The 25,171-nt window shown below is 48.0% G+C and overlaps 1 protein-coding gene across 1 annotated transcript in view; it reads left to right on the forward strand.

Annotated features, from left to right (window-relative positions):
* Positions 1–25,171, forward strand: part of LOC145338983 (uncharacterized) — an 88,636-nt gene that overhangs the window by 10,844 nt on the left and 52,621 nt on the right. Inside the window, exons 2-8 of the mRNA XM_080183403.1 lie at positions 349–457; positions 4,179–4,241; positions 7,126–7,457; positions 8,772–8,850; positions 20,033–20,099; positions 21,069–21,211; positions 22,226–22,339. Coding sequence (XP_080039529.1) covers positions 442–457; positions 4,179–4,241; positions 7,126–7,457; positions 8,772–8,850; positions 20,033–20,099; positions 21,069–21,211; positions 22,226–22,339 — 814 coding nt within the window. The 5' untranslated portion in view covers positions 349–441. The remainder of the gene's footprint in view (positions 1–348; positions 458–4,178; positions 4,242–7,125; positions 7,458–8,771; positions 8,851–20,032; positions 20,100–21,068; positions 21,212–22,225; positions 22,340–25,171) is intronic.

Here is a 25,171-nt window from a genome sequence, read left to right on the forward strand (position 1 = left end):
TCACAACCCTTTTCTAGTTCCTGGCGGCCTTGGGCCAAGCAGGAGTCCATACCAAGCTGTGATACAATCAGAAACAATGTTTTCTATGGTGTGTCTAAAGCATTAAAGAACAAAGAAAATTACAGCACAGGAACAGGCCCTTCGGCTCTCCAAGCCTGCACCGACCATGCTGAACTAAAACCCCGACTAAACTAAACTATTAAATAGCGTTGGAAAGAGAAAACAGAGACCAAAAGCCTGAACACTATCGTCATCTTAGGCACGAGCAGGGAATTGTCAAAATAATCAGAAAGGAAAACCATCCTAAGTGAAGTACATTAATCCGGACTTTTGGTCTTTATCCCGCAGAGACAAGCGTGTGAAAGAAGGAGTTGCCCGTTTACCAGATAATTGCAAACTTCACAGGAACTGCTCAGGGTGTGAAGCTTCAGAGAGAGGAACATGAAAGACTTTGAAGGTGCGACATGCATTGATAACTATTGATCTGGGATGTTGTGGGCACGTACTTTACCCCGCAAGGAATAACAGTGAGACTTGAAAGACAGGGCGAGGGCACGGTGGAATAATTCGGGCTCAGTCACTGGAGGCCAGTTCACCATTTTTTTGCCTTGAGTGCTGGGCGGACTTGAAACTGGGAGGGTTTCAAATCTGTCTTTTGGGCTTGTTCTTAGGCCACCACGACTGCGACCGCCACCACCCGGAGCACCCCGCCCGCACAATTCGGAGCGAACCTGTTGTTTGCTGCAGAAGTCTGTGGATGGGCCTTAACGTGCCCGAAAGCCTGCAGAGGGAGGTAGCGCGCATGTGCAGGCCTCTGTTGCTGCACAGGCGCATTAGCAGTCGCAAGGGTCTGATAGACAAGGAGAGAGCTGTCAGGCCCCTGCTAGTGCAGGCAGCCTGAAGCAGCCCTACCCCCCGAAATCGCAGAGGCGCACAGTCTGAGATATACCCCCTCTACTGGCTCTCCCTGCAGACCATCCCTCTCCTGCCGGTCATAAAAACCGGTCATGCTAATCGCCTTATACCCCACTTTATCACAGCGTCGTGCTCTAAAACGGACACGACGGTAAAATGGCCCCCTCTGTCTCCCACATGTTCCTTATCTCAGGAGCGCTCTGGGGGCAATAGTCCCTGTTGAAGATAAGAATAACTGGCCTTAATCCTATCCTTTCATTGGTGTCACAAGTTGGCTTACTTTAACACTAATGAAGTTACTGTGAAAATCCCCCTAGTCGATACTGTTCGGGTAACACGGAGGGAGAATTTAGCACGGTCAATGCACCCTAACCAGTACACCTTTCGGACTGTGGGCGGAAATTGGAGCACCCGGTGGAAACCCATGCAGACATAGGGAGAACATGCAGACTCCGCACAGACAGTGACCCAAGTCTGGAATCGAATCTGAGTCCCTGGCGCTGTGAGACAGCAGTGCGAACCACTGTGCCACCGTGCCGCCTGACACATCCAGCCAACATTGAGGATCGTGGTGGAGGCTTGCCTCCTGGGTGGCCCACCTTGTACCATCTCAGACACTGTGGAAGTGTGGGATCTGCCAGGAGAGAGGGTGGAGTGGAAAAAGAGGGCGTACGCACTCGTAGGACAGGACACGTTCACTAAAAGCAAAATACTGTTTAAACATGAGACCTTTCCAAGGTTGTGCAAAGTGATTAGAGTGATTGAAGAGTAAAGGATGAGAAAGTCAGCTTCCATTAAGAGTGCCAAAAGAAAAATTCAAACGGTTTATAACTTACATCACCAGGGTTAGGACAGACATCTGCAAAAGTGCTAAGTGGTGCATATAGCTTTAATCTCTGGACCATACACTTGAAAAATTCCAGTTACTTACATATCGCAAAGACTGATCCACATTGCTACCTTGAGTTCTCTGGCTGCCTGCACCACTAACCAAATTATAAGCTGTCCTGATTATGAATTGACACTAAGGGGCAATTTAGCATGGCCAATTCACCTAACCTGCACATCTTTGGACACTAAGGGGCAATTTAGCATGGCCAATCCACCTAACCCGCACATCTTTGGACACTAAGGGGCCGATGGACGCGGAAACATGGTAAAGTCGGGCACGAGGCCATTACCGCGATCCAAGTCTGCGCAGATAGCCACTTCACCAAGTCCTGGGAATGGCTGTCAACTGATTTGCATCCAAAACGGGCGCAATGGCGATTTAGATGTATTTGCATGCATTTCAGTTAAATTAATGAAGTGCCCGTTTGCCAATCCGGAATTGCACCGAAATGGACATGCTAAACAAAAGCCTGTTTCGGGCGCTGCAGCTGCTGAAGAGGTAATTTCAGAACTTCCAACGGTGGGGAAGTACGCAGAATGTAGACAGGGGGTGAGGTGGGGAGGGGGTTGCTCTCTGGGGAGTGGGGATAGGAAGGGAGGCTGGATGGACCTCTGGTGGGGAGCGAGCGCGGGGGATTTTAGGTGGGTCCGCTGCCACTCTGCAAGTAATCGGTGGGGGAGAACGGGGCTGGGGGTCGCAATTGGTCTCGGTAGCGGGGGGTAGCTAGATGGATAAGGCGGACAGTGATGTCTGGGGGCCATTGCTCCCGCTTTTTGCTCCTGAGTGGCTTTCTCCGCTTTCTGGGGCCTGGTAGTGATCTGACATCTGTGCGCTTTTTCAAATTTTTTTCATCACTGCGCAGTTCAGAGCTCCGATCGTTTCAGGTGAGCTGAACCCCACCCACAGCGTGATCCAGTCCCGTGATTTTTTTTTCAGGCTAAGTGCATGTGGGGGCGCCTGAGAGCAAGATTCCCAAGTCAGATCTGAATTCCGCCCAGATTCAGCAATTAGAATCAAAATGGTAAAATCAAACCCTGGGGGCAATTTAGCACAGCCAATCCCCCAAACCTACACATCTTTGGACACCCAACTTCTACAGATGCACCATAGAAACCATTCTTTCTGGTTGTATCACAGCTTGGTATGGGCTCCTGCTCTGCCCAAGACTGCAAGAAACTACAAAAGGTTGTGAATGTAGCCCAATCCATCACGCAAACCAGCCTCCCATCCATTGACTCTGTCTACACTTCCCGTTACCTCAGCAAAGCAGCCAGCATAATTACAGATTCCACGCACCCTAGACATTCTCTCTTCTACCTTCTTCCATCGGGAAAAAGGTACAAAAGTCTGAGGTCACGTACCAACCGACTCAAGAACAGCTTCTTCACTGCTGTTGTCAGACTTTTGCATCGACCTACTTAGCATTAAGTTGATCTTTCTCCACACACTAGCTATGATTGTAACACTACATTCTGCACTCTCTTGTTTCCTTCTCTGTGAACGGTATGCTTTGTCTGAATAGTGCACAAGAAACAATACTTTTCACTGTGTATTAATACATATGACACTAATAAATCAAATCAAATCAAATCATAGACCAAAGATGTGCAGGTTAGGTACATTGGCCATGCTAAATTGCCTCTTAGTGCCCAAAGATGTGCTGGTTCGGTGGATTGGCCATTGCTAAATTGCCTGTTAGTGTCCAAAGATGTGCAGATTAGGGGGATCGGCCTTGCAAAATTGCCCCTTAGTGTCCAAAGATGTGCAGGTTAGGTGGATTGGCTATGCTAAATTGCCCCTTAGTGCCCAAAGATGTGCTGGTTAGGTGGATTGGCCATGCTAAATTGCCCCTTATTGCCCAAAGATGTGCAAGTTAGGTGGGCTGGCCTTGCTAATTTGCTTCTTAGTGTCCAAAGATGTGCAGATTAGGTGGATTGGCCATGCTAAGTTGCCCCTCAGTGTCAGGGGGACTAGCTAGGGTAAATGCATGGGGTTATGTGGATAGGTTCTGGGTGAGATTGTGGTTGGAGCAGACTCAAAGGGCCAAATGGCCTCCTTCCGCACTGTAGGGATTCTGTGATACTCACAAATAAACTTTAAAAAGACCGCTATACCACTGACTGCCCCATAGCATTAATGTGGTTGGGGGCCTTTTAAATTCTTTTTGATGAGGTAGAGGGAGCACTGATTGCAGTGTGAGAACTGGTCACTTACAAGACCTTGCAGTAACTAGCAGGAGCCTCGAGTCACAAACTGCTGTTCCCCACACGTACACACAGGTTCTGCAGCCCCACCCGCTGTTTGCAATGAGATAACGCCCAAAAAAAAATTACCTGCTGTTCATTCTGTGTACTTAACCCTTTTTTTCCAGAGCTGAGAAGACTGTGCTACCCAGACAACCCTGCTGCGTTTGAGGTGACTGCAGCAAGCAATGGTAGGTTGTACACGTGGGACCGCCCTGTACACTCAGAGGTGCCAAACACTTGTATAATTGTTGTGAAAATGAGTAGTCTCACTCCCCCACCCCCTCTCCCCCACCTCCTCAAAGCCCTGCACAAATCTCACCTGCTCAGATCATTCTCGAATTCCCCTTTTGAAATCCACGATTGAATCTGCCTTCACCACACTTTTACAAGTTTATTTATTAGCCTCAGATTGACACTGCAATGAAAGGCGGCACAGTAGTTAGCACTCCTGCTTCAGAGCGGTAGGGACCTGGGTTCAATTCCGGCCTCGGGTCACTGTCTGTGTGGTGTCTGCATCTTCTCCCTGTGTCTGCATGTGTTTCTTCCGGGTGCTCCGGTTTCCTCCCACACTCCAATGATGTGCGGGTTAGGTGGATTGGCCGTGTGAAATTGCCCCTTAGTGTCCAAAGATGTGCAGGTTACACTGATGGGCCCTGCTGAATTGAACCTAATGTCAGGGGAATTAGCAGAGTAAACGTGTGGAGTTACGGGAATAGAGGCTGGGTGGGATTGTGGCTGGTACGGACTTGATAGACTGAATGGCCTCCTGCACTGTAGGGATTCTATGATTCTAAGTTACTTTGAAAGTCCCCTAGTTGCCACACCCTGTTCGAGACTTTAGCACGGCCAATACATCGATGCAGCAGATCTTTCGGACTGTGGGAGGAAACCGGAGCACCCAGAGGAAACCCATGCAGGCACGGGGAGATCAGGACAGTTACCCAAGCCAGGAATGGAACCCAGGTCCCTGGCTCTGCGAGGCAGCTGTGCTAACCACTGTGCTGCCCATGTCAGGCAGCATATTCCAGATCTTCACCATTCATCGTGTGAAAAGGTTTTTCCTCATACCACCATGGCACATTATCTTGAACCAACAAAGAAACAAAACGTATTGATTTTATATAATTAAGTATAATAATAATTACATTTTCTTTATTACCACGTAATGCGTTTCCAACAGGGTTCCTGTTAAACCGACATAAAAATTCGAATCAATTTTTTTTAATTGTTTGTGGGACACGGGTGTCGCTGGCTGGGCCAGCATTTATTGTCCATCCCTAGTTGCCCTTGGAGGACAGTCGAGAGTCAACCACATTGGCTGTGGCTCTGGAGTCACATGTAGGCCAGACCAGATAAGGACGGCAGATTTCCTTCCCTAAAAGGAACCAGATGGGTTTTCCTGACAATGGGTCATCAGTAGATTCTTAATTCCAGATTTTTTTTATTGAATTCAAATTCCACCATCTGCCATGGCGCGATTCGATCGCAGAACATTAGCTGAGTTTCTGGATTAATAGTCTAGCGATAATACCACTAGGTCATCACCTCCCCTAATTGCTGTATTACTTGATGTAAAATTAGTTTTTTATATGCTACTTCATATATATTATTAGATAAAATTAACTAAATAGGGATATGAATTTGTTTATTTATTCGTGTCACAAGACATTGGTAAGGTCATATTTGGAATATTGTGTACAGTTCTGGTCATCCCATTATAGAAAGGATATTATTAAACTAGAAAGAGTGCAGAAAAGATTTACTAGGATGCTACCGGGACTTGATGGTTTGAGCTATTAGGAAAGGCCGGATAGACTGGGACTATTTTTCCCTGGGGAGTAGGAGGCTGAGGGGTAATCTTAGAGAAGTCTATAAAATAATGAGAGGCACAGATCAGCTGGATCGGCAATATCTTTTCCCAAAGGTAGGGGAGTCTTAAACTAGAGGGCAGAGGTTTAAGATGAGGAGGAGAGATACAAAAGGGTCCAGACGGGCAATTTTTTCACACAGAGGATGGTGAGTGTCTGGAACAAGCTGCCAGAGTAGTAGTAGAGGAAAGTACAATTTTGTCTTCTAAAAAGCATTTAGACAATTGCATGGGTAAGATGGGTATAGAGGGATATGGGCCAAACGCGGGCAATTGGGACAAGCTCAGTGGTTTAAAAAAAAGAGTGGCATTGACAAGTTGGGCCGAAGGGCCTGCTTCCACACTGTAAACCTCTGACTTGGTTTACATTAACACTGCAACAAAGTTACTGTGAAAATCCCCTAGTCGTCACGCTCCAGCGCCTGTTTGGGTAACACCGAGGGAGAATTTTAGCATGGTCAATGCACCCTAACCAGCACATCTTTCGGAATGTAGGAGGAAACCGGAGAACCCAGAGGAAACCCACAGACATGGGGGGAAAAAGTAAAAAGTAAAGTTTATTGATTAGTCACAAGTATGGCTTACATTTAACACTGCAATGAAGTTACTGTGAAATTCCCCTAGTTGCCACACTCCAGCACCTGTTTGGGTCAATGCACCCTAACCAGCAAGTCTTTCAGACTGGGAGGAAACTATCACCCAAAGAAAACCCAAGCAGACATGGGGGAGAATGTAAAAAATAAAAGGAAAGTTTATTTGTTAGTCACAAGTGCGGCATACATTAACACTGCAGTGAAGTTACTGTGAAATTCCCCTAGTTGCCACACTCCGGCACCTGTTTGGGTCAACGCACACTAACCAGCACGTCTTTCAGACTGTGGGAGGAAATCGGAGTGCCCGAGGAAACCCACGCAGACATGGGGAGTATGTGCAGACTCCGCACAGACGGTGACCCCAGCTGGGAATCGAACCCGGGTCCCTGGTGCTGTGAGGCAGCAGCGCTAACCTGCTGTGTCACTGTGCGGCCCCTAACTGGTTTGGCACCGATTGGGTACACGAGTGCTGTTAACCCACAGAGCGATGCTTTGGGGCTCCAGCCGCACCAGGTTTTCTTCTTGTCGCGCTGCACGCGGCACCGTTCAGGGAAAAGCTCAGGGAAGCAAATCTGCCCTTGTCACTAAAAAAAAACACTTTTAAATGCCCAGGTATCGAGAGGAACATGAAGAGAGGCGCAAGCTTTCTAGCCCCGGGCGGGAAGGACAAGATGCTGAAGTCGAAGAAGAAGAAGGATGTCCTGTGCGAGTACTCCTCTGCCGTTCTTGAGGGTCAGAACGGGGAGAGCACGGAGGGCTTGTACCCCGAGGTGGAAAAGAGAAGCCAGAAAGGCTTTACCCTGAAGAAAAAGAAAGGCATGTTAGAAAAGAGGCAGGCAAAGGTGTATCTCGACGAAGGCTGCGTAACAAGACCAGGAAAAACTGACAAAGAGAAGGTTAAAGGCAAAGCCAAGTGCATCGGAGGCATGGCTAAAACAAATAAGGTGCGGTTCTTAAATAAGCCAAATCTAGATAGATGGTGACAAGTCGTGATAAATGCAGCTTCTTCCTTAAGATGCCCCTGGAGTAGCCCTGTCAGGTTTAAGTTAGGAAGTTGACATATATATATAATCAGGGCTTGTGAATGGTTAGCTGGAGGAAATGCCAAAGTGTGTGGTGGTCAAAATAGGAAAGGGGCTATCGAGTGTTGGTGGGCGTGCAAGGCGAGAAGACCATGAAATTGCACCGCGGTGCTTGTACTCACATGCGAAAGTTTAATGAGTTCACATTCAATTCCCTCCCAACCACAGTCTGCTGCTATCTTCAAATGGGTTAGGGATCTGTTTGAACTGAATTTAAAAGCAGGATATCTCACACAAGCGGCCTCGCCACTGATTGTTCCTGACCCTAGCTTCAGGGGTTGTGTGCAGAGTGATTTAGAGGCCAACACGGATGCCAGCTCTGATAGAATCATAGAATCCCTGCAATGCATAAGGAGGCTATTCAGCCTATCGAGCCTGCACCGACCACGATCCCATCCCCATTACCCCGCATATTTAACCTCCTAATCCACCCGACTCTAAGGGGCAATTTAGCACAGCTAATCCACTTAACCTGCACATCTTTGAACACTGAGGGGCAATTTAGCATGGCCAATCCACTTAACCTTCACATCTTTGGACACTAAGGGGCAATTTAGCATGGCCAATCCACCCTAACCTGCACATCTTTGGACACTAAGGGGCAATTTAGCATGGCCAATCCATGAGGCTAACCACTGTGTCACTGTGCCACCCACTGGAATAGAGGGATACGGTCCCTGGAAGGGTAGGGGATTTTAGTTCAGTCGGGCAGCATGGCCGGTGCAGGCTCGGAGGGCCGAAGGGCCTGTTCCTGTGCTGTAATTTTCAAGTGTAGACCTCTGGGGTGGGACTTTATGGTTTGCCACAAAATCGGAAATTCCTGCCCAAGGTGAAGGGACCCTGGCGTAGTCTAAACTTTCTGCCCGCTGGTTAAGAATCCCGTGGGACACAAAATTCTTCCCCTTGACTCTTGCACAGTGCAACGAAGGGTGAGCAAACAGCTTATCAAATTCCTTTATCTTTTGTTTTAATAGCCTATTCACAATAAGTGGTTCATATCTCTGTTATAAAAAACCCTACAGACATAACAATTTAATATTTATGTATTAAACATTTGTTCTCTCACGTACTGGATAATTTTACTGTCAGCATTTCTCGATAGAAAGAATTTGCCTGCAGAAGTTTTCCTTTTGAGTTTCTTTTTCTGAAATCGTTGCCTTCTGCTTATCTTTTCAGGCAATCCCAACACTCAGTGACAGTCAGTACGAAAAGCTCTTCCAGTCAGTCATAGACAAGTCTCTGGAGGAATGCTTAGGTACGGTACCTAGACGTTCGATTCGGATTCTGTTGGGTCTTGCGCCACACAGTGTTGTAAATTGCTTGTCAGCCCTCAGGGCTGCATAGCTGGCGGTGGGAAAACATTTGTGCGGTATGCATCTAAAAATCCTAATTTGCCCTTCCGTATGTCAGGCACCCCGGCTACAGTGTGGACTTGGAAGGTTGTAGAAGGGTGCAGAAGAGACCTTTCGGCCCATCAAGTCTGCACCGACTGACAGAATATTTTACCCCCCCCACCTCCACTCTATCCTTGTAACCCCACTCATTTGGCGTGGCCAATCCACCGAACCTTGAAATTTTGGGACACAAAGGAGCAATTTAGCATGGCCAGTCCACCTAACCTGCACATCTTTGGACACAAAGGGGCAATTTAGCATGGCCAGTCCACCTAACCTGCACATCTTTGGACACAAAGGGGCAATTTAGCATGGCCAACCCACCTAACCTGCACATCTTTGGACACTAAGGGGCAATTTAGCATGGCCAATCCACCTAACCTGCACATCTTTTGATACTAAGGGGCAATTTAGCATGGCCAGTCCACCTAACCTGCACATCTTTGGACACAAAGGGGCAATTTAGCTTGGCCAATCCACCTCACCTGCAGATGTTTGGAGTGTGGGATGAAACCCACGCATACGCAGGGGAGACTTCATAGAAATCCTGAGCGCAGAAGGAGTCCATTTGGCCCATCAGGCCTGCACTGACAACAATCCCACTCCAGGCCCTTTCCCTGCAACCCCACGCATTTACCCTGTTAATCCCTCTAACCTACATATCCGAGAACACTAAGGAACTGAGCATGGGCAATCAACCTAACCTGCACATCTCCAGCACGGTGGCACAGTAGCACAGTGGTTAGCACTGCGGCTTCACAGCTCCAGGGACCTAGGTTCGATTCCCGGCTCGGGTCACTGTCTGCGTGGAGTCTGCACATTCTCTCCATGTGTCCGTGGGCTTCCTCTGGGTGCTCCAGTTTCCTCTCACAGTCCAAAGATGTGTGGGTTCGGTTGATTGCCATGCTAAAAGTTGCCCCTTAGAGTCCTGCAATGCGTAGGTTAAAGGGATTAGCGGGTAAATATGTGGGGGTAGGGCCTGGGTGGGATTGTAGCTAGGTGCAGACTCAATGGGCCAAATGGCCTCTTTCTGAACTGTAGGGTTTCTATGATCTTTGGACCGTGGGAGGAAACAGGAGCACCTGGAGGAAACCCATGCAGACACGGGGAGATCCTGCAAACTCCACACAGACATTAACCCAAGTCAGGAATCAAACTCGGTTCCGTGGCACCATGAGGTAGCAGTGCGAACTACTGTGCCACCGTACTGCCAAGAGAGAGAGAGAACCGGGAGGACATGCAGACCCCACACAAGCTATCACCTGAGGCAGGAATCAATTCCGGGTCCCTGGCTGCTGGCGGCAGCGGTGCTAACCACTGATCCACCATGCTCCCCCCCGCACTGTTCACTTAATGACAGAGGTATGTTATGCTAACTTCTGGCAGCCTGCTGGTGAAATAGGAGACCAGAAATCAATCATTACTCAGCATTAGATTTACTCATGGAATGAGACATTACCAGTGTTTCTTATTCCACTCCCCACTTCACTGTCAATAAGTGTTTCTTTAAATGTTCTCAAAAATCCATAAACCAAAAAAAAAATTAACAACTATCAGGGGTGACAGCCCTTTGAAGGGACGCTGAGGTGAAAGGAAATCTTTTAAAGGAAACTTAAAATGGTGTTTCTCGGGCTGACAATGCACTCCAGTTTCTGCAGTGCCCACCAGTCTCAGGAGGCCTCGTGCTTACTGGCAGACACTGCTAGCCCTCAAGGGACTCCTGGGCGCAAATGTGGCGGCAGCAGAGGAGCAGACAGTTGGGCCTAACAACACGTTGTAGCAGCGGTTAGCATGGCTGCATCACAGCGCCAGGGACCTGGGTTCGATTCCCTTGGACCACTGAGCACCTTTACCCCCACTTTCAACCTCCCCGTGTCTGCGTGCATTCCCTCCGGGTGCTCCGCTTTCCTCCCACAGTCCAAAAAATGTGTAGGTTAGGTGGATTGGCCGTGCTAAATTGCCCCTTAGTGTCCAAAGATGTGCTGATCGGGTAGATTGGCTGTGCTAAATTGCCCCTTAGTGTCCAAAGATGTGCTGATTGGGTAGATTGGCCATGCTAAATTGCCCCTTAGTGTCCAAAGATGTGCAGATTAGGTCGATTGGTCATGCTAAATTCTCCCTCAGTGTCCAAAGCTGTGCTGATTGGGTGGATTGGCCATGCTAAATTGCCCCTTGGTGTCCAAGGACTTGCTGGTTAGGTGCATTGGCTGTGCTAAATTCTCCCAGTGTTATCCCAACAGGCTCTGGAGTGCGGCGACTAGGTGATTTTCACAGTAACTTCATTGCGGTGTTAATGTAAGCTGACATGTGGCACTCATGAATAAACTTAAAACTGAGCAACCAAGAGCAAAGAAAATTACAGCGCAGGAATAGGCACTTTGGCCCACCAAGCCTGCATTGCCCATGCTGCCCGACTGAACTAAAACCCTCTATCCATATCGCTCTATTCCCATTCTTTTTGTGCGCTTCATAAATTCATTAATTCACAAACGTAAACTGAAACCTATACGTCCTGTTGGACTTTAACCTGGTGCTGTGAGACTGCTTGCTGCGCCTACCCCAAATCCAACGCTGGCATCCCCACCCACATCGTGGCTGCTGCTTATCGACATCTCGACTAAAGCAAGTGGTTCCTTCCTCTCTACCCTATAGATTCCCTCCATCATTTTGTATACCCCATTCTGATATCCCCCACTCCACCCCGCAGCCTTTCTCTGTTCCAAGGAGGACAAACCTCCAGCCCAGCCATAGATCTCTTCACAGCTGGATTACTGCAACCCAGGCAACTTTCTGGCGAATCCTCTCCGCACCCTCTCGAGTGGCAATCACATCCATCAATATCGATTGTAAATTGTTGAGGCTCAACGTTAATCCTTGCGGCGCACCAGTCGTTACAGTTTGCCAACTTCTTTGTTTCCTCTGAGTTAGCTAATCCTCTTCCCTCGTGCATATGTAACCCCCGACGCCGTGATCTCTTACCCACTTTCCACTTTAGTTAATTCTGTCTTCATACATTTTAAAACTGTCTTCATTTGAATTCAAGACCTTAGTTTCAGACCCACAAGTTTTCATCTGCAAATTGAATTAAAATTCCACCATGTTAGCCTAGTGCATCCTTCACTATCAGCTCATTAATTAGTCCTGTCTCCTTAGGCATTACCAGGCCTACAATAACCTGTTTCCTGGTTGGTTATGGAGTGTGCTATTTTCACCAATTGTCCTATATGCAGCAACCCCAACAAACTCATCCTCTGGCCTACTTTTGCCAATTTGATCGTTCGATAAATGCAGATTAAAATCTCCCACAATTATCGCAGTACCTTCCTTGCAACCTTCCATTATTTCTTGATTTATATACTCTGTCCTGCAACGTCACCACTGTCTGGCGACCTTTAAAACCACTCCCATCAGGGCTGGCAGCACAGTGGCACAGAGGTTAGCACTGCTGCCTCCCAGCGCTGAGTCTGATTCCTGGCTTGGGTCACTGTCTGTGTGGAGTCTGCACGTTCTCCCCGTGTCTGTGTGGGTTTCCTCCAGGTGCTCTGGTTTCCTCCCACAGTCCAAAGATGCGTGGGTTAGGTGGATTGGCCGCGCTAAATTGTCCCTAAGAGTGGAATTTTACCAGTAGGTTCGTCTGAGACTCGTACGATCCCGCCGGAGGCCAAGGGTGAACGCCGTTCTCTGAGCCTCGCCCGCCCCTGGAATCGGAGTGGGTGTGCCAGTAAAATTCCAGCCTTAGTGTCTAAAGATGTGTAGGTTAGATGGATTGGCCATGCTAAATTGCCCCTTCGTGTCCAAAGATGTGCAGGTTAGGTGGATTAGCCGTGCTAAATTGCCCCTTCGTGTCCAAAGATGTGTAGGTTAGGTGGATTGGCCATTAAGAGCATTTTATACAGGAAACACTCTGCAGGCCTCAGGGTCTTCAAAAGACGGGACAGAAACCCCACACATTTCAAATTAAACAAGAGGTTGAGGTAGCTCGAAGATATCTCAGAAAAGGCTGTCAGGAACAAAGTGAAATCTGAAGCGGTTCAGGGTGAGAAGAGTTTTTGTCTTAAGTTTATTTAGTAGTGTGGCAACTCGGCTTACATTAACACTGCAATGAAGTTACTGTGAAAATCTCCGAGTCGCCACACTCCAGCGCCTGTTCGGGTAACATGGAGGGGGAATTTAGCACTGCTAATGCACCCTAACCAGCCCGTTTTTCGGGCTGTGGGAGGAAACTGGAGCAAGCCTATGTAGACACAGGGAGAACGTGCAGATTCTGCCCAGACAGTGACCCGAGCTAGGAATCAACCTGGATCCCTGGCGCTGTGAGACAGCAGTGCTAACCCACTGTGCCATGCGAACACTGAGGGAGAATTTAGCATGGGCAGTGCACCTAGCCTGCACGTCTCACAGACTGTGGAAGGAAACCGGAGCATCCGGAGGAAAGCCTCGCCAACACGATGGAAGAACAGGCAGACTCCGCCCAGGTATGACCCAAGCTGGGAGTCATATAATCCCAACAGTGCAGAAGGAGGCTATTCACCTCATCAAGTCTGCACTGGCTACAATCCTACCCAGGCCCTATTCCTGTAACCCCATATATTTATGCTGCTAATCACCCTGACACGGGTTAACTTAGCATGACCAATCAACCCAACCGACCCATGCTGGGACACCAAGGGGCAATTTAGCATGGCCAATCCACCTAACCTGCACAACTTTGGACACTAAGAGGCAATTTAGCATGGCCAGTCCACCTAATCTGTGTATCTCTGAACACGAAGAGGCAATTTAGCCTGGCAAATCCATCTAACCCGCACAATCTCTGGACTATTGGGAGGAAACCGGAGCATGTGGAGGAAGCCCAGGCAGACACACGGGAGAATGTGCAGACTCCACTCAGACAGTGACCCGAGGCCGGATTTTATAAAGCGAACCCGAGTCCCTGGCGCTGTGAGGCAGCAGTGCTAACGCACTGTGCAACATAAAAAGGAACATTCTCGATTCATTTGTCTGTGCGAAGGGAGACAAAGTACCGGCTGCAAAATGGTCACACGCGGGGAGGAAACTGTTAGGACATTAAACAAAAAAGTACACTTCTTAGTTCCATTGGATGTAGACTGCTTGCCAGAGAGCTGAAGGAAGGCCAGGGTAAGGGCTGCCTTTTCGAATGGGAGGCAGAAGAAGCAGTGTAATTTTAGTTTTAACATCTGTCTTCTGAGCTCAGTGGGGTAAGGTTCTTGCCTCTCAAAGTCACGAGGCTGCGGTGGGGGTTGGGGGTGGGAGGAGTGGTGGTGGTGGTGGTTCGTGTTTCCCTCCAGAGATCTGAGCAGATGAATTCGGGACTAACAGGACAGTTCACTGCAACGCTGAAAGGGGGCTGGCTGTCTTTCAAGCGAGTCATTACTCGCAGGCCCCTAGTCCTGTCAGATGGACCTAAAGGATCCACTGGTACTGCACGTGTGTGTGTGTGTGTGCGCGCGTGTGTGTGTGTGTGTGCGTGTGTGTGTGTGAGAACAGCCGTGGTGCTACCCCAGCTTATGGTTGTCCCGTAACACCACCTAAAAGACAGTCCAGATTATTTAACTGCCTTGCTGCTTGTCAGACTTCGCTGGGCGCCAGTTGGCTCCAGTGACTTGTGATCACACTTCAGAAGCATTTAATTATCAGTGACCAGCTCTGGGGACACTACGAGGCTGTGCAAAAGGCTCCACTTAAAAAAGCAGCTTACTTCTTTCTGATCGACCGGCACGGAATATTTTAAAACCTCTTAACTAAGGATAAAATTGCGATTTATCTAGATTAATTTCAGATTATATCTTGATAGTAAACTGGCACCCCGTCCATCAGTTTAAACGTTCACTCCCTCCATTGCCAACGCACAGCAGCAGCCGTGTGTCCCATCACGTGTGCAAGGAATTGCAGAGGCTGACGGGAGATCTGATAGAGGTTTGATTTGATTTATTATTGTCACGTGTACTGGGACACAGTGAAAAGTATTGTTTCTTGCGCACTGTACAGACAAACATACCATTCATAGCGTACATAGGGGAGAAGGATTTGATTTGATTTATTGTTGTCACATGTATTGGGATACAGTGAAAAGTATTGTTTCTTGCGTGCTACACAGACAAAACATACCGTTTGTAGAGAAGGAAACGAGAGAGTGCAGAATATAGTGTTACAGTCAAAGCTAGGGTGTGGAGAAAGATCAACTTAATGCGAGGTAGGCCCTTTCAAAAGTCTGAGAGCAGCAGGGTAGAAGCTGTTCTTGAATCGGTTGGTATGTGACCTCAGACTTTTGTATCTTTTTCCTGACGTACTGTGGGAGGAAATTGGAGCACCCGGAGGAAACCCATGCAGAGACGGGGAGAAGGTGCAGTCTCCACACAGACAGTGATCCAAGCTGGGAATCACTGCTATCGTTCTGCCCCGCACAGTAGTTAGCACTGCTGCCTCACAGTGCCAGGTACCCAGCCTCGGACCTTTTTTCTTTGGAGCGTAGGAGAGTGAGGGATGATCTTATATAGAGGAGACTCACAACACCAGGTTAGAGTCCCAACAGGTCTATTTGGAATCACGAGCTTACGGAGCACTGCTCCTTCATCAGGGGCAGTGCTCCGAAAGCTTGTGATTCCATATAATCCCATCAGACTTTAACCTGGTGTTGTGAGACTTCTTACTGTGCCCGCCCCAGTCCCATGTCGGCATCGCCACATTAAGATCAAGAGAGGCGTGGATAGGATGAATGCACTCAGCCTTCTTCCCAGGGTTGGGGAATCAAGAGCTAGAGGGCATTCATTAGTTTAAGTCAAGAGGGGAAAGAATTAATGGGAACCTGAAGGAGCAGCGTTTGTTTACACAGAGGGTGGTGAATACGGGGAATGAGCTGCCTGAGGAACTGTTTGAGGCAGAGACATCGACAACATTTAAAAGGCATTCAGACAGACACTTGGATATGAAAGGATTCGCAGTGGTTAGCACTTCTGCCTCACGGCGCCAGGGTCCTGGGTTCGATTCCTGACTCGGGTCACTCTCTGTGTGGAGTCGGCACGTTCTCCCCGTGCCTACGTGAGTTTCTGGCGGGTGCTCCGGGTTTCCTCCCACAGTCCAAAAGACGTCCTGGTGAGGGTGCACTGGCCGTGCTAAATTCTCCCTCAGTCTTGCGCAAACAGGCGCCGGAGTGTGGCGACTGGGGGATTTTCACCAGAGCTTCATTGCCGTGTTAATGTAAGCCTCACTTGAATAAATAAACTTCTGAGGGATATGGGCCAAATGCAGGCAAATGGGGTTAGCTTAGATGGGCTTTTTGGTCAGCGTGGACCAGTTTGGGCTGAAGGGCCTGTCTCCGTGACGTAGATTCTATGTTGATTCTAAGTGCTGTCCACAGGTCCTGTTTGCACATTCAGTTGGCGCTCAGAATTCATCTGTGCAGGCAGGCTGACTAGTTTTAGTTGGCCCAGCAACACTTGTTGCGTCTTTCGTTTTGATTGCTATTTGCCAGTGTGCACTCAAGCTCTCTGGATATATATATTTAAGCTGGGTGTAGCCGTATGGGAGAACGATGCACTCAGATTGTGCAGAAAGGAATTCTCTGGAAGTGACAGTAGTCTGCTGTGGAGACTCTTAAATATTAAATTTAATATTAAGAGGAAGCGATGACCTTGTGGTACTATCGTGAAATTGTTAATCCAGAAACTCAGCCTGGGATTGAACCTGGGTTCCTGGCACTGTGAGGCATCAGTGCTTGCTAACCACTGTGCCCACATGCTGCACAAAGTTGTATTATCACTAGACTATTAATCCAGAAACTCAGCTAATGTTCTGGGGGACCTGGGTTCGAATTGTGCCACGGCAGGTGGCGGAATTTCAATTCAATAAAATACATCTGGAATTACGAATCTACTGATGACCCATTGTCGGAAAAACCCATCTGGTTCCCTTTAGGGAAGGAAATCTGCCCTCCTTACCCGGCCTGGCCTACATGTACCCCAGTCCAACGCTGGCATCTCCGCATCGTGGTTACATGTGACTCCAGAGCCACAGCCAATGGGGCTGACTCTCAACTGCCCTCAGACTTTTGAATGGACCTACCGCGCATTAAGTTGATCTTTCTCTACACCCTAGCTATGACTGTAACACTACATTCTGCACTCTCTCCTTTCCTTCTCTATGAATGGTATGCTTTGTCTGTGCATAAGAAACAATACTTTTCACTGCTTCCCAATACATGTGACAATAATAAATCAAATCAAATCCTTCTCCCCTATGTACCCTATGAACAGTATACTTTGCCTGTATAGCGTGCAAGAAGCAATACTTTTCACTGTATCTCAATACATGTGACAGTAATAAATCAAATCAAATCCTTCTCCCCAATGTATTTTATGAACGGTATGCTTTGTCTGTATAGTGCACAAGAAACAATACTTTATACTGTGTCCCAATACATAGAACAAAAGTAAATCAAATCCTTCCCCCTATGTACTCTATGCTTGGTACACTAGGGTTGGGCAATAAATGCTGGCCCAGCCAGTGACACTCATATCCCACAAATGAATAAAAAATAAATGTGGGATGGGGGTGGGTTGGTGGGGAGTGATAGTGGTGGTGGTATTCTGAGCACAGCTGACTGGCCAAGGGAAATGAAGAAGAAAGGCTAAAGGCAGAGTTATTGGACTGCATGGGGAGCTAAGTTGCAATGAATCACAAGGCCTAGCCTTGGTAAAATGCTGTGTCAGGAAAGGCAGCGTCTTAGCACGTGTGCAGTAAGGCACCAAGCCTGCAGAGGATGCTCACGGACTCAGAGGAGATACAAACAGGCAATCTCAGTGCAGAGTTAAAGTATAAGGGCCCTGAAAAGCTCTAGGGCAGCAAGCATATCAGAGGCAGCACAGTGGGTTAGCACTGCTGCCTCACAGACCCAGGGACCTGGGTTCGATTCCTGGCTTGGGTCACTGTCTGTCCAGAGTCTGCATGTTCTCCCTGTGTCTGCATGGGTTTTGTCCAGCTGCTCCGGTTTCCTCCCTCAGTCCAAAAGACGTGCAGGTTAGGTGGATTGGCCATGCTAAATTGCCCCTTAGTGTCCAAAGATGTGCAGGTTAGGTGGATTGGCCATGTTAAATTGCCCTTTAGTGTCCAAAGATGTGCAGGTTCGGTGGATTGGCCATGCTAAATTGCCCCTTCATGTCCAAAGATGTGCGGGTGAGGAGGATTAGTGGGGTTACAGGGATTGGGCGGGGTTGGGTCGGGGTAAGAAATTCTGTCAGAGAGTTGGTGCAAACTCGTTGGACCAAACGGCACCCGACTGCACTGTAGGGGTTCTGTGATTCACTAGAAGTGTTGCCCAGAATTTTAGCTTTATGTTATGAGTTTAAATTAGGGCTGTAGTCCACGGAACCTTGAACGTTAAGGTGCAATGTAATCAATGTTTTCAAGCTATTGGGCCCTATTTTACCACTTTGTTGAAACTGGGTGTGTTTCAGATCCGACTTTTAGATCCTTCTCAGGTGCCCCCATACGCACTCTGCCTGCAAAAATATCAGCAAGTCAGAATCTCACTGCAGAAGCCTGTGGGTGGGGCTTAACGCCCCCAAAATCCTGCAGCTCCAATTTGCGCCCCCAACTGCGCACGCACTAAAAATGAAATGACAGAACGCTGCTCCCGTTCCACATCCCTCCCAGGCCAAATAATGCCTACTCCTGGTCCCCCACAGACATTGTCCCGTCCCCACAACCTATTCGGGTAACAATGAGGGAGAATTTAGCGTGGCCAATACAGCTAACAAGCACATCTTTCGGACTGTGGGAGGAAACTGGTTCCGTCAGAGGAAACCCACGCAGAAAAACTTACAGACTACGCAAAAAGACCCAAGCCTGGAATCGAACCCGGGTCTCTGACACTGAGGCAGCAGTGCTAACCACTGTGCTACCGGGCCGCCCACGTGAAGTTACTGTGAAAATCCTGTAGTCGCCACACTCCGGCGCCTGTTCAGGTAACACTGAGGGAGAATTTAGCACGGCCAATCCACCTAACCTGCACATCTTTCAAACCGGAGCACCTGGAAGAAACCCACGCAGACATGGGGAGAATGTGCAGATTCCGCACAGACAGTGATCCCAAGCCGGGAATCGAACTCGCTATGAGGCAGCAGTGCTAATCACTGTGCCACTGTTCCTGCTACAGGGCCCAAAATTGCTCACAATCTTTAACCCCTGCTCATATGTTACCCCAAGCTGGGAATCAAACCCTGGTCCCCGGTGCTGTGAGGCAGCAGTGCTAACCACTGCGCCGCCGGAACTGCCCCCCTTCACAGGGGATTTTGTTCTGGTGAGAGTGTCGAGGGAGAATACGTGGATTCCCTCATCACACCTCAGCAAGGGGTCACATCCGAGGTTGTCAAGAAACATAGAAAATAGGTGCAGGTGTAGGCCATTCATCCCTTTGAGCCTGAATCTCCACTCAGTTTGAACATGGCTGGTCATGTGCTTTCAGTGTCCAAATCCCACTTTCCCTCCATACCCCTTGATCCCTTTAGCCGCAAGGGCCATGTCCAGCTCTCTCTTGAACATATCTAACAGACTGGCCCCCAACAGCTTTCTGTGGTAGAGAATCCCATGGGTTGACAACTCCCTGAGTGAAGAAATTCTTCCTCATCTTAGTCCTAAATGGCTTACCCCCTTATTCTTAGACTGTGACCCCTAGTTCTGGACTTCCCTAACATTCTTCCCACATCTAGCCTGTCAGGTCCCATCAGAATTTTATATGTTTCTATGAGATCCTCCCTATTCTTCTCAATTCCAGTGGGTACAAGCCCAGTAGCATGGTCCGCATCCGGCTCCCTCTTGAACATACCTAACCAACTGGCCCCCGACAGCTTTCTGTGGGAGGGAATGCCACAGGTTTGCAAAACAACTTTGCTTTAAAAAGTAGTTCCAATAAAAATTCATCGGTGTTACGAATGGAGGTATTCACCGTTCAACTTCCTGTTTGTTGCCCTTTCAAAATTAAAAATCTTGGAATAATGAAGCGGTCTTTTATTTCATTACTCACAGAAAACAGTAAGAAGCTGCTGCACAAAGTGAAGAGCTTACAGGAGAACAGTGAGCAGCCGCTAGTCAGGTTAGTGTCCGGACACAAATTTGTGAGCTACCACTGTACCATGGCTTTAAGAGGAAGTCAGAGGCTAGGAATACTGCGGCGACTAACTCACCACACACACACACACACACACACACACACACACCCCTCCCCCAAAAAGCTTGTCCACCTTCTACAAGGACACAAGTCAGGAGTGTGATGGAATACTCCCCACTTGCCTGGATGGATGCGACTCCCAAACAACACTCAAGAAGCTCGACACCATCCAGGACAAAGCAGCCCCGCTTGCTTGATTGGCACTCCACCCACAAACATCCTCTCCCTCCACCACCCGCACTGGGTAGCAGCAGCGTGTACCATCTACAAGATGCACTGCAGCAACTCACCAAAGATCCTTAGACAACGCCTTGCAAACCCACGACCATTTCCATCTGGAAGGACAAGGGTAGCAGACACATGGGAACACCACCACCTGCAAGTTCCCCTCCGAGCCACTCACCATCCTGACTTGGAGATATATTGGCCGTTCCTTTGCAATGGCCGGGGACAAAATCCTGGAATTCCCTCCCTAACAGCATTGTGAGTCAACCCACAGCACGTGGACTGCAGCGGGTTCAAGTTGATGGCTCACCCACCACCAACTCAAGGCGCAACTAGCGATGGGCAATAAATGCTGGCCTAACTAGCGACGCCCATGTCCCACGAATGAATAAAACACCTTTCCAAGTATTAATTAATCGCGTGACAAGTTGCTTCCCAACAGGACCCTGGGGGGAGGGATTTTCCGACCACGCTCGCCCCAATGCCAGAAAGCCCCACCCGAGGTCAGAGGACCTTTGCAAATCCATGTCCCGTTTCGCTGCGGGTTGGGAACGTTCTGCCCCGGAACTTTAACCAGATTAATGATGTGGCCTTCGTCTTGCTAAGACGCCGGTGGCATCGTGCTTGATTTGACCTACGCTCAAAAGTGAAATTTTCCCACCCACACAGTGAGAACACCGCGTCGGCAGAGCCTTCGGTGGCCAGAGGTGGCGAGGATCCGGAGACACAGGGCGTAAGGAAAATCAAGAGCAAGTCAAAGGAGAAAAGGCTCAACAAACTATCTCGGAAAAACAAAGCTCTCACCAGCACAAGTAAGCAACGAGTAAAAGCCCCGCGACTGTAATTGATTGTGGGGAGGGTGGCATGGTGGTTAGCACTGCTGCCAGGTAGCCTTGTTGGTTCGATTCCCAGCTTGGGTCGCTGTCTGTGCGGAGTCTGCATGTTCTCCTTGCGCCTGCGTGGGTTTCCTCCGGGTGCTCCAGTTTCCTGTTTGTTGACCCAAACAGGCACTGGAGTGTGGCGACTAGGGGAATTTCACAGTAACTTCATTACAGTGTTAATGTCAGCCTTCCTCGTGACTAATAAATTAATTTATTTTTAGAGGCAGGCCACACAGCACAAGGAATGTACTGTGTGGCATTATATTGTTAAGAATCATAGAATCCCTATCGTGCAGAATCTATTTTTATTTATTTATTAGTGTTACAAATAATCTTACATTAACACTGCAATGAAGTTACTGTGACCTGGGTTCGATTCCCAGCTTGTGGTCACTGTCTGTGCGGAGTCTGCACCTTCTCCCTGTGTCTGCGTGGGTTTACTCCGGGTGTTCCGGTTTCCTCCCATACTCTGAAAGATGTGCAGGTTAGGTGGATTGGCCATGGTGAATTGCCCCTTAGTGTCCAACCATGTACAGGTTAGATGGATTGGCCATGCTAAATTTCCCCTTAGTGTCCAAAGATGTGCATGTTAGGTGGATTGGCCATGCTAAGTTGCCCTTTTGTGTCCAAAGATGCGCAGGTTAGGTGGATTGGCCATGCTAAATTGCCCCTTAGTGTCCAAAGATGTGCAGGTTAGGTGGATTGGCCATGCTAAATTTCCCCTCAGTGTCCGAAAATGACAGGTGGATTGGCCATGTTAAATTCCCCCTCAGTGTTACCCGAACAGGCGCCAGAGTGTGGTAACTTCATTGCGATGTTAATGTAAGTCGACTTGTGACACCAGTAAACAAACTTTGAAAAGAAATACAGATAATTGTCAGCGTTATCTGTCAGAGGGATTTCTGGACAGTAATTTTTTTTCTCTTATAACCCTTTTGTCATCAGATGAAATACACGAAGGAAACCGGGAGGGACGAAAGCACAAACGAAAAGGCCAGCCAAAGAAAATTGTTCAGGACTACACCAAGTTTATCGACGACGATGAGGAAACTGCCTTAGGTAAGTGCACCTGAGCGATGAGGCCGTTTGCATTGCTGTCTGACGCAGATAACCTTTGTAGCACATCCAAAGTTTTGGTGAGGATTGTCAAGGTAGTGTGTGCGTGGTCAAACAGCGTTCGGTGTCCGTGCATGGATGTTCAATTTCCATTTGATTTATTATTGTCACATGTATTGGGATACAGTGAAAAGTATTGTTTTTTGTGCACTATACAGACAAAGCATACCGTTCATAGAGTACATAGGGGAGAAGGATTTGATTTGATTTATTATTGTCACATGTATTAGGATACAGCGAAAAATATTGTTTCTTGCGCGCTATACAAAGCATACCATTCATAGAGTACATAGGGGAGAAGGATTCAATTCGATTTATTATTGCAACATGTATTGGGATACAGTGAAAAGAATTGTTTCTTCTGCACTATACAGATAAAGCATACTGTTCATAGAATACATAGCAGTGAAAGGTTTGATTTATTATTGTCACATGTATTGGGATACAGTGAAAAGTATTGTTTCTTGCGCGCTCTGCAGACAAAGCATACTGTTCATAGAGTACATAGGGGAGAAGGACTTGATTTATTATTGTCACATGTATTGAGATACAGTGAAAAGTACTGTTTCTTGCGTGTGCATGCTACAAAGCATACCATTCATAGAGTACATAGGGGGAAAGGATTTGATTTGATTTATTATTTGATTTATTGGGATACAGTGAAAAGTATTGTTTCTTGCGCACTCTACAGACAAAGCATACTGTTCATAGAGAAGGGCTGGACAGAGTGCAGAATGTGGTCATAGCTAGGGTGTAGAGAAAGATCAACTTAATGCGAGGTAGGTCCATCCAAAAGTCTGACAGCAGAAGGATAGAGACTGTTCTTGAGTCGGTTGTTGTGTGACCTCAGACTTTTGTATCTTTTTCCCGACGGAAGAAGATGGAAGAGAGAATGTCTGGGATGTGTGGTGTCCTTAATTACGCTGGTTGCTTTTCCCGAGGCAGCGGGAAGTGTAGACGGAGTCAATGGATGGGAGGCTGGTTTGCGTGATGGACTGGACTTTGTTCAAAACTCATTGTAATTCCTTGCAGTCTTGGGCAGAGCAGGAGCCATACCAAGCTGTGATACAACCAGAAAGAATGCTTTCTGTGGCACATCTGTAAAAGTTGGTGAGAGTTGCAGCAAAGATGCTGAATTTCCTTATCCTCCTGGGAAAGTAGAGGAATTGCTTACCTATCCAAATAGTATTCAGACTGCTTGTACATTTATATTGCGTACTTGTCTCTCCCCCCTCCCCAGGCTCCATCTACCACAGCCGCCACCATTCTTATTGAAGTTATGGCTCTTCAGAGCAAGATTTGGCCACTCAGCCCATCGATCTATTTGTACTATTCAATTAGATTGTGATTAATCTGTGGCACTTGGAATACTGTGTCCAATTCTGGTCACCACACCATCAGAAGGACACGGAGACTTTGGAGAAAGTTTTACCAGGATGTTGCCTGGTATGGAGGGATATTAGCTATGAGGAGCAATTGAATAATCTGGGATTGTTCTCTCTGGAAAAACGGAGGCTGAGGGGCCACCAGGTAGAAGTTAATAAAATTATGAGGGGTATGGATAAGGTGAACAGTTGGAAGTTTTTTCCCAGGGCAGAAATGACAGGGGCAACACGGTGACACAGTGGTTAGCAATGCTGTCTCACAGCGCCAGAGGCCCGGGTTCGATTCCCGACTTGGGTCACTGTCGAAGAACAAAGAACAAAAACAGCCCAGGAAACAGGCCCTTCGGCCCAACGAGCCCGCGCCGCCATTTTAACATTACCAGTCCCCCCTCCACCCATGACCCTTATCTTTTGTTTATGGCATTCCACATTGAGGGAAACTAATTTAGGGACAATTTATTACCTCCAATCAGCCTAAATAGCACATCTTTGGGGTGTGGGAGGAAACCAGAGCACCTGGAGAAAACCCACGCAAGCACGGGGAGAATGCGCAAAGTCCCACAGACACCGGCCCAAATCCATGTGTCTGCACAGCAAACAGTGATAGTCACTGAGCTGTCGTGTTGCCCAGCATCTGGTCCAGTTTAAGCACACAGTAACGACTTGAAGCACTAGGCTACTCTCGAAACACCCAAGAGCAGCCCCAGTACTACCCATCGCGTGCATGCCCCTCGTTGGACGACAAGGTAGACCGACTTAAAACCTGTGAATTAAAAGAGAAAACAGACTCTGTCTGTGCAGAGTCTGCACATTCTCCCCCACCGTGTCTGCGTGGGTTTCCTCCTGCAGTCCAAAAGACGTGCTGGTTAGGGTGGATCGGCCATGCTAAATTCTCCCTCAGTGTTACCCAAACAGGTGCCAGAGTGTGGCCACTGAGGGATTTTCACAGTAACTTCATTGCACTGTTAATGTAATCTACTTGTGACCAATAAATAAATAAATAAACAATTACAAAGAGGCACAAAGTCAAGATAAGGGGGGGGGAGGTTGAGTGGAGATGTGTGGGGAGTGCTGTTTTACACAGAGGGTGGTAGGGGGCCTGGAATGCACTGCCAAGTGAAGTGATTGAGGCAGACACGAGAGCGATATTTAAGACTTTTCTTGATAGGTATAAGGACAGATGGGGAATGGAGGGATATAAGTGGTTGGTCTGAATAGGACAAAGTGATCGGGCGCAGGCGTGGAGGGCCAAAGTGCCTTGTTCTTTGTGGTACTGTAGTTTATTCTTTGTATCTTTACCCCACTCTTGTCCGCAGAATAGTCTTACCCAGCAGAAGTTCCATTAACCTTTGTTTTGACGTCTTCAATTCATCCATCCAGGACTGTAACT

This window comes from Carcharhinus amblyrhynchos, unplaced genomic scaffold (genome assembly GCF_965287045.1).
Source record: "Carcharhinus amblyrhynchos unplaced genomic scaffold, sCarAmb.v2.hapA chromosome_277, whole genome shotgun sequence".
In the NCBI taxonomy this organism is placed as follows: Eukaryota; Metazoa; Chordata; class Chondrichthyes; order Carcharhiniformes; family Carcharhinidae; genus Carcharhinus; species Carcharhinus amblyrhynchos.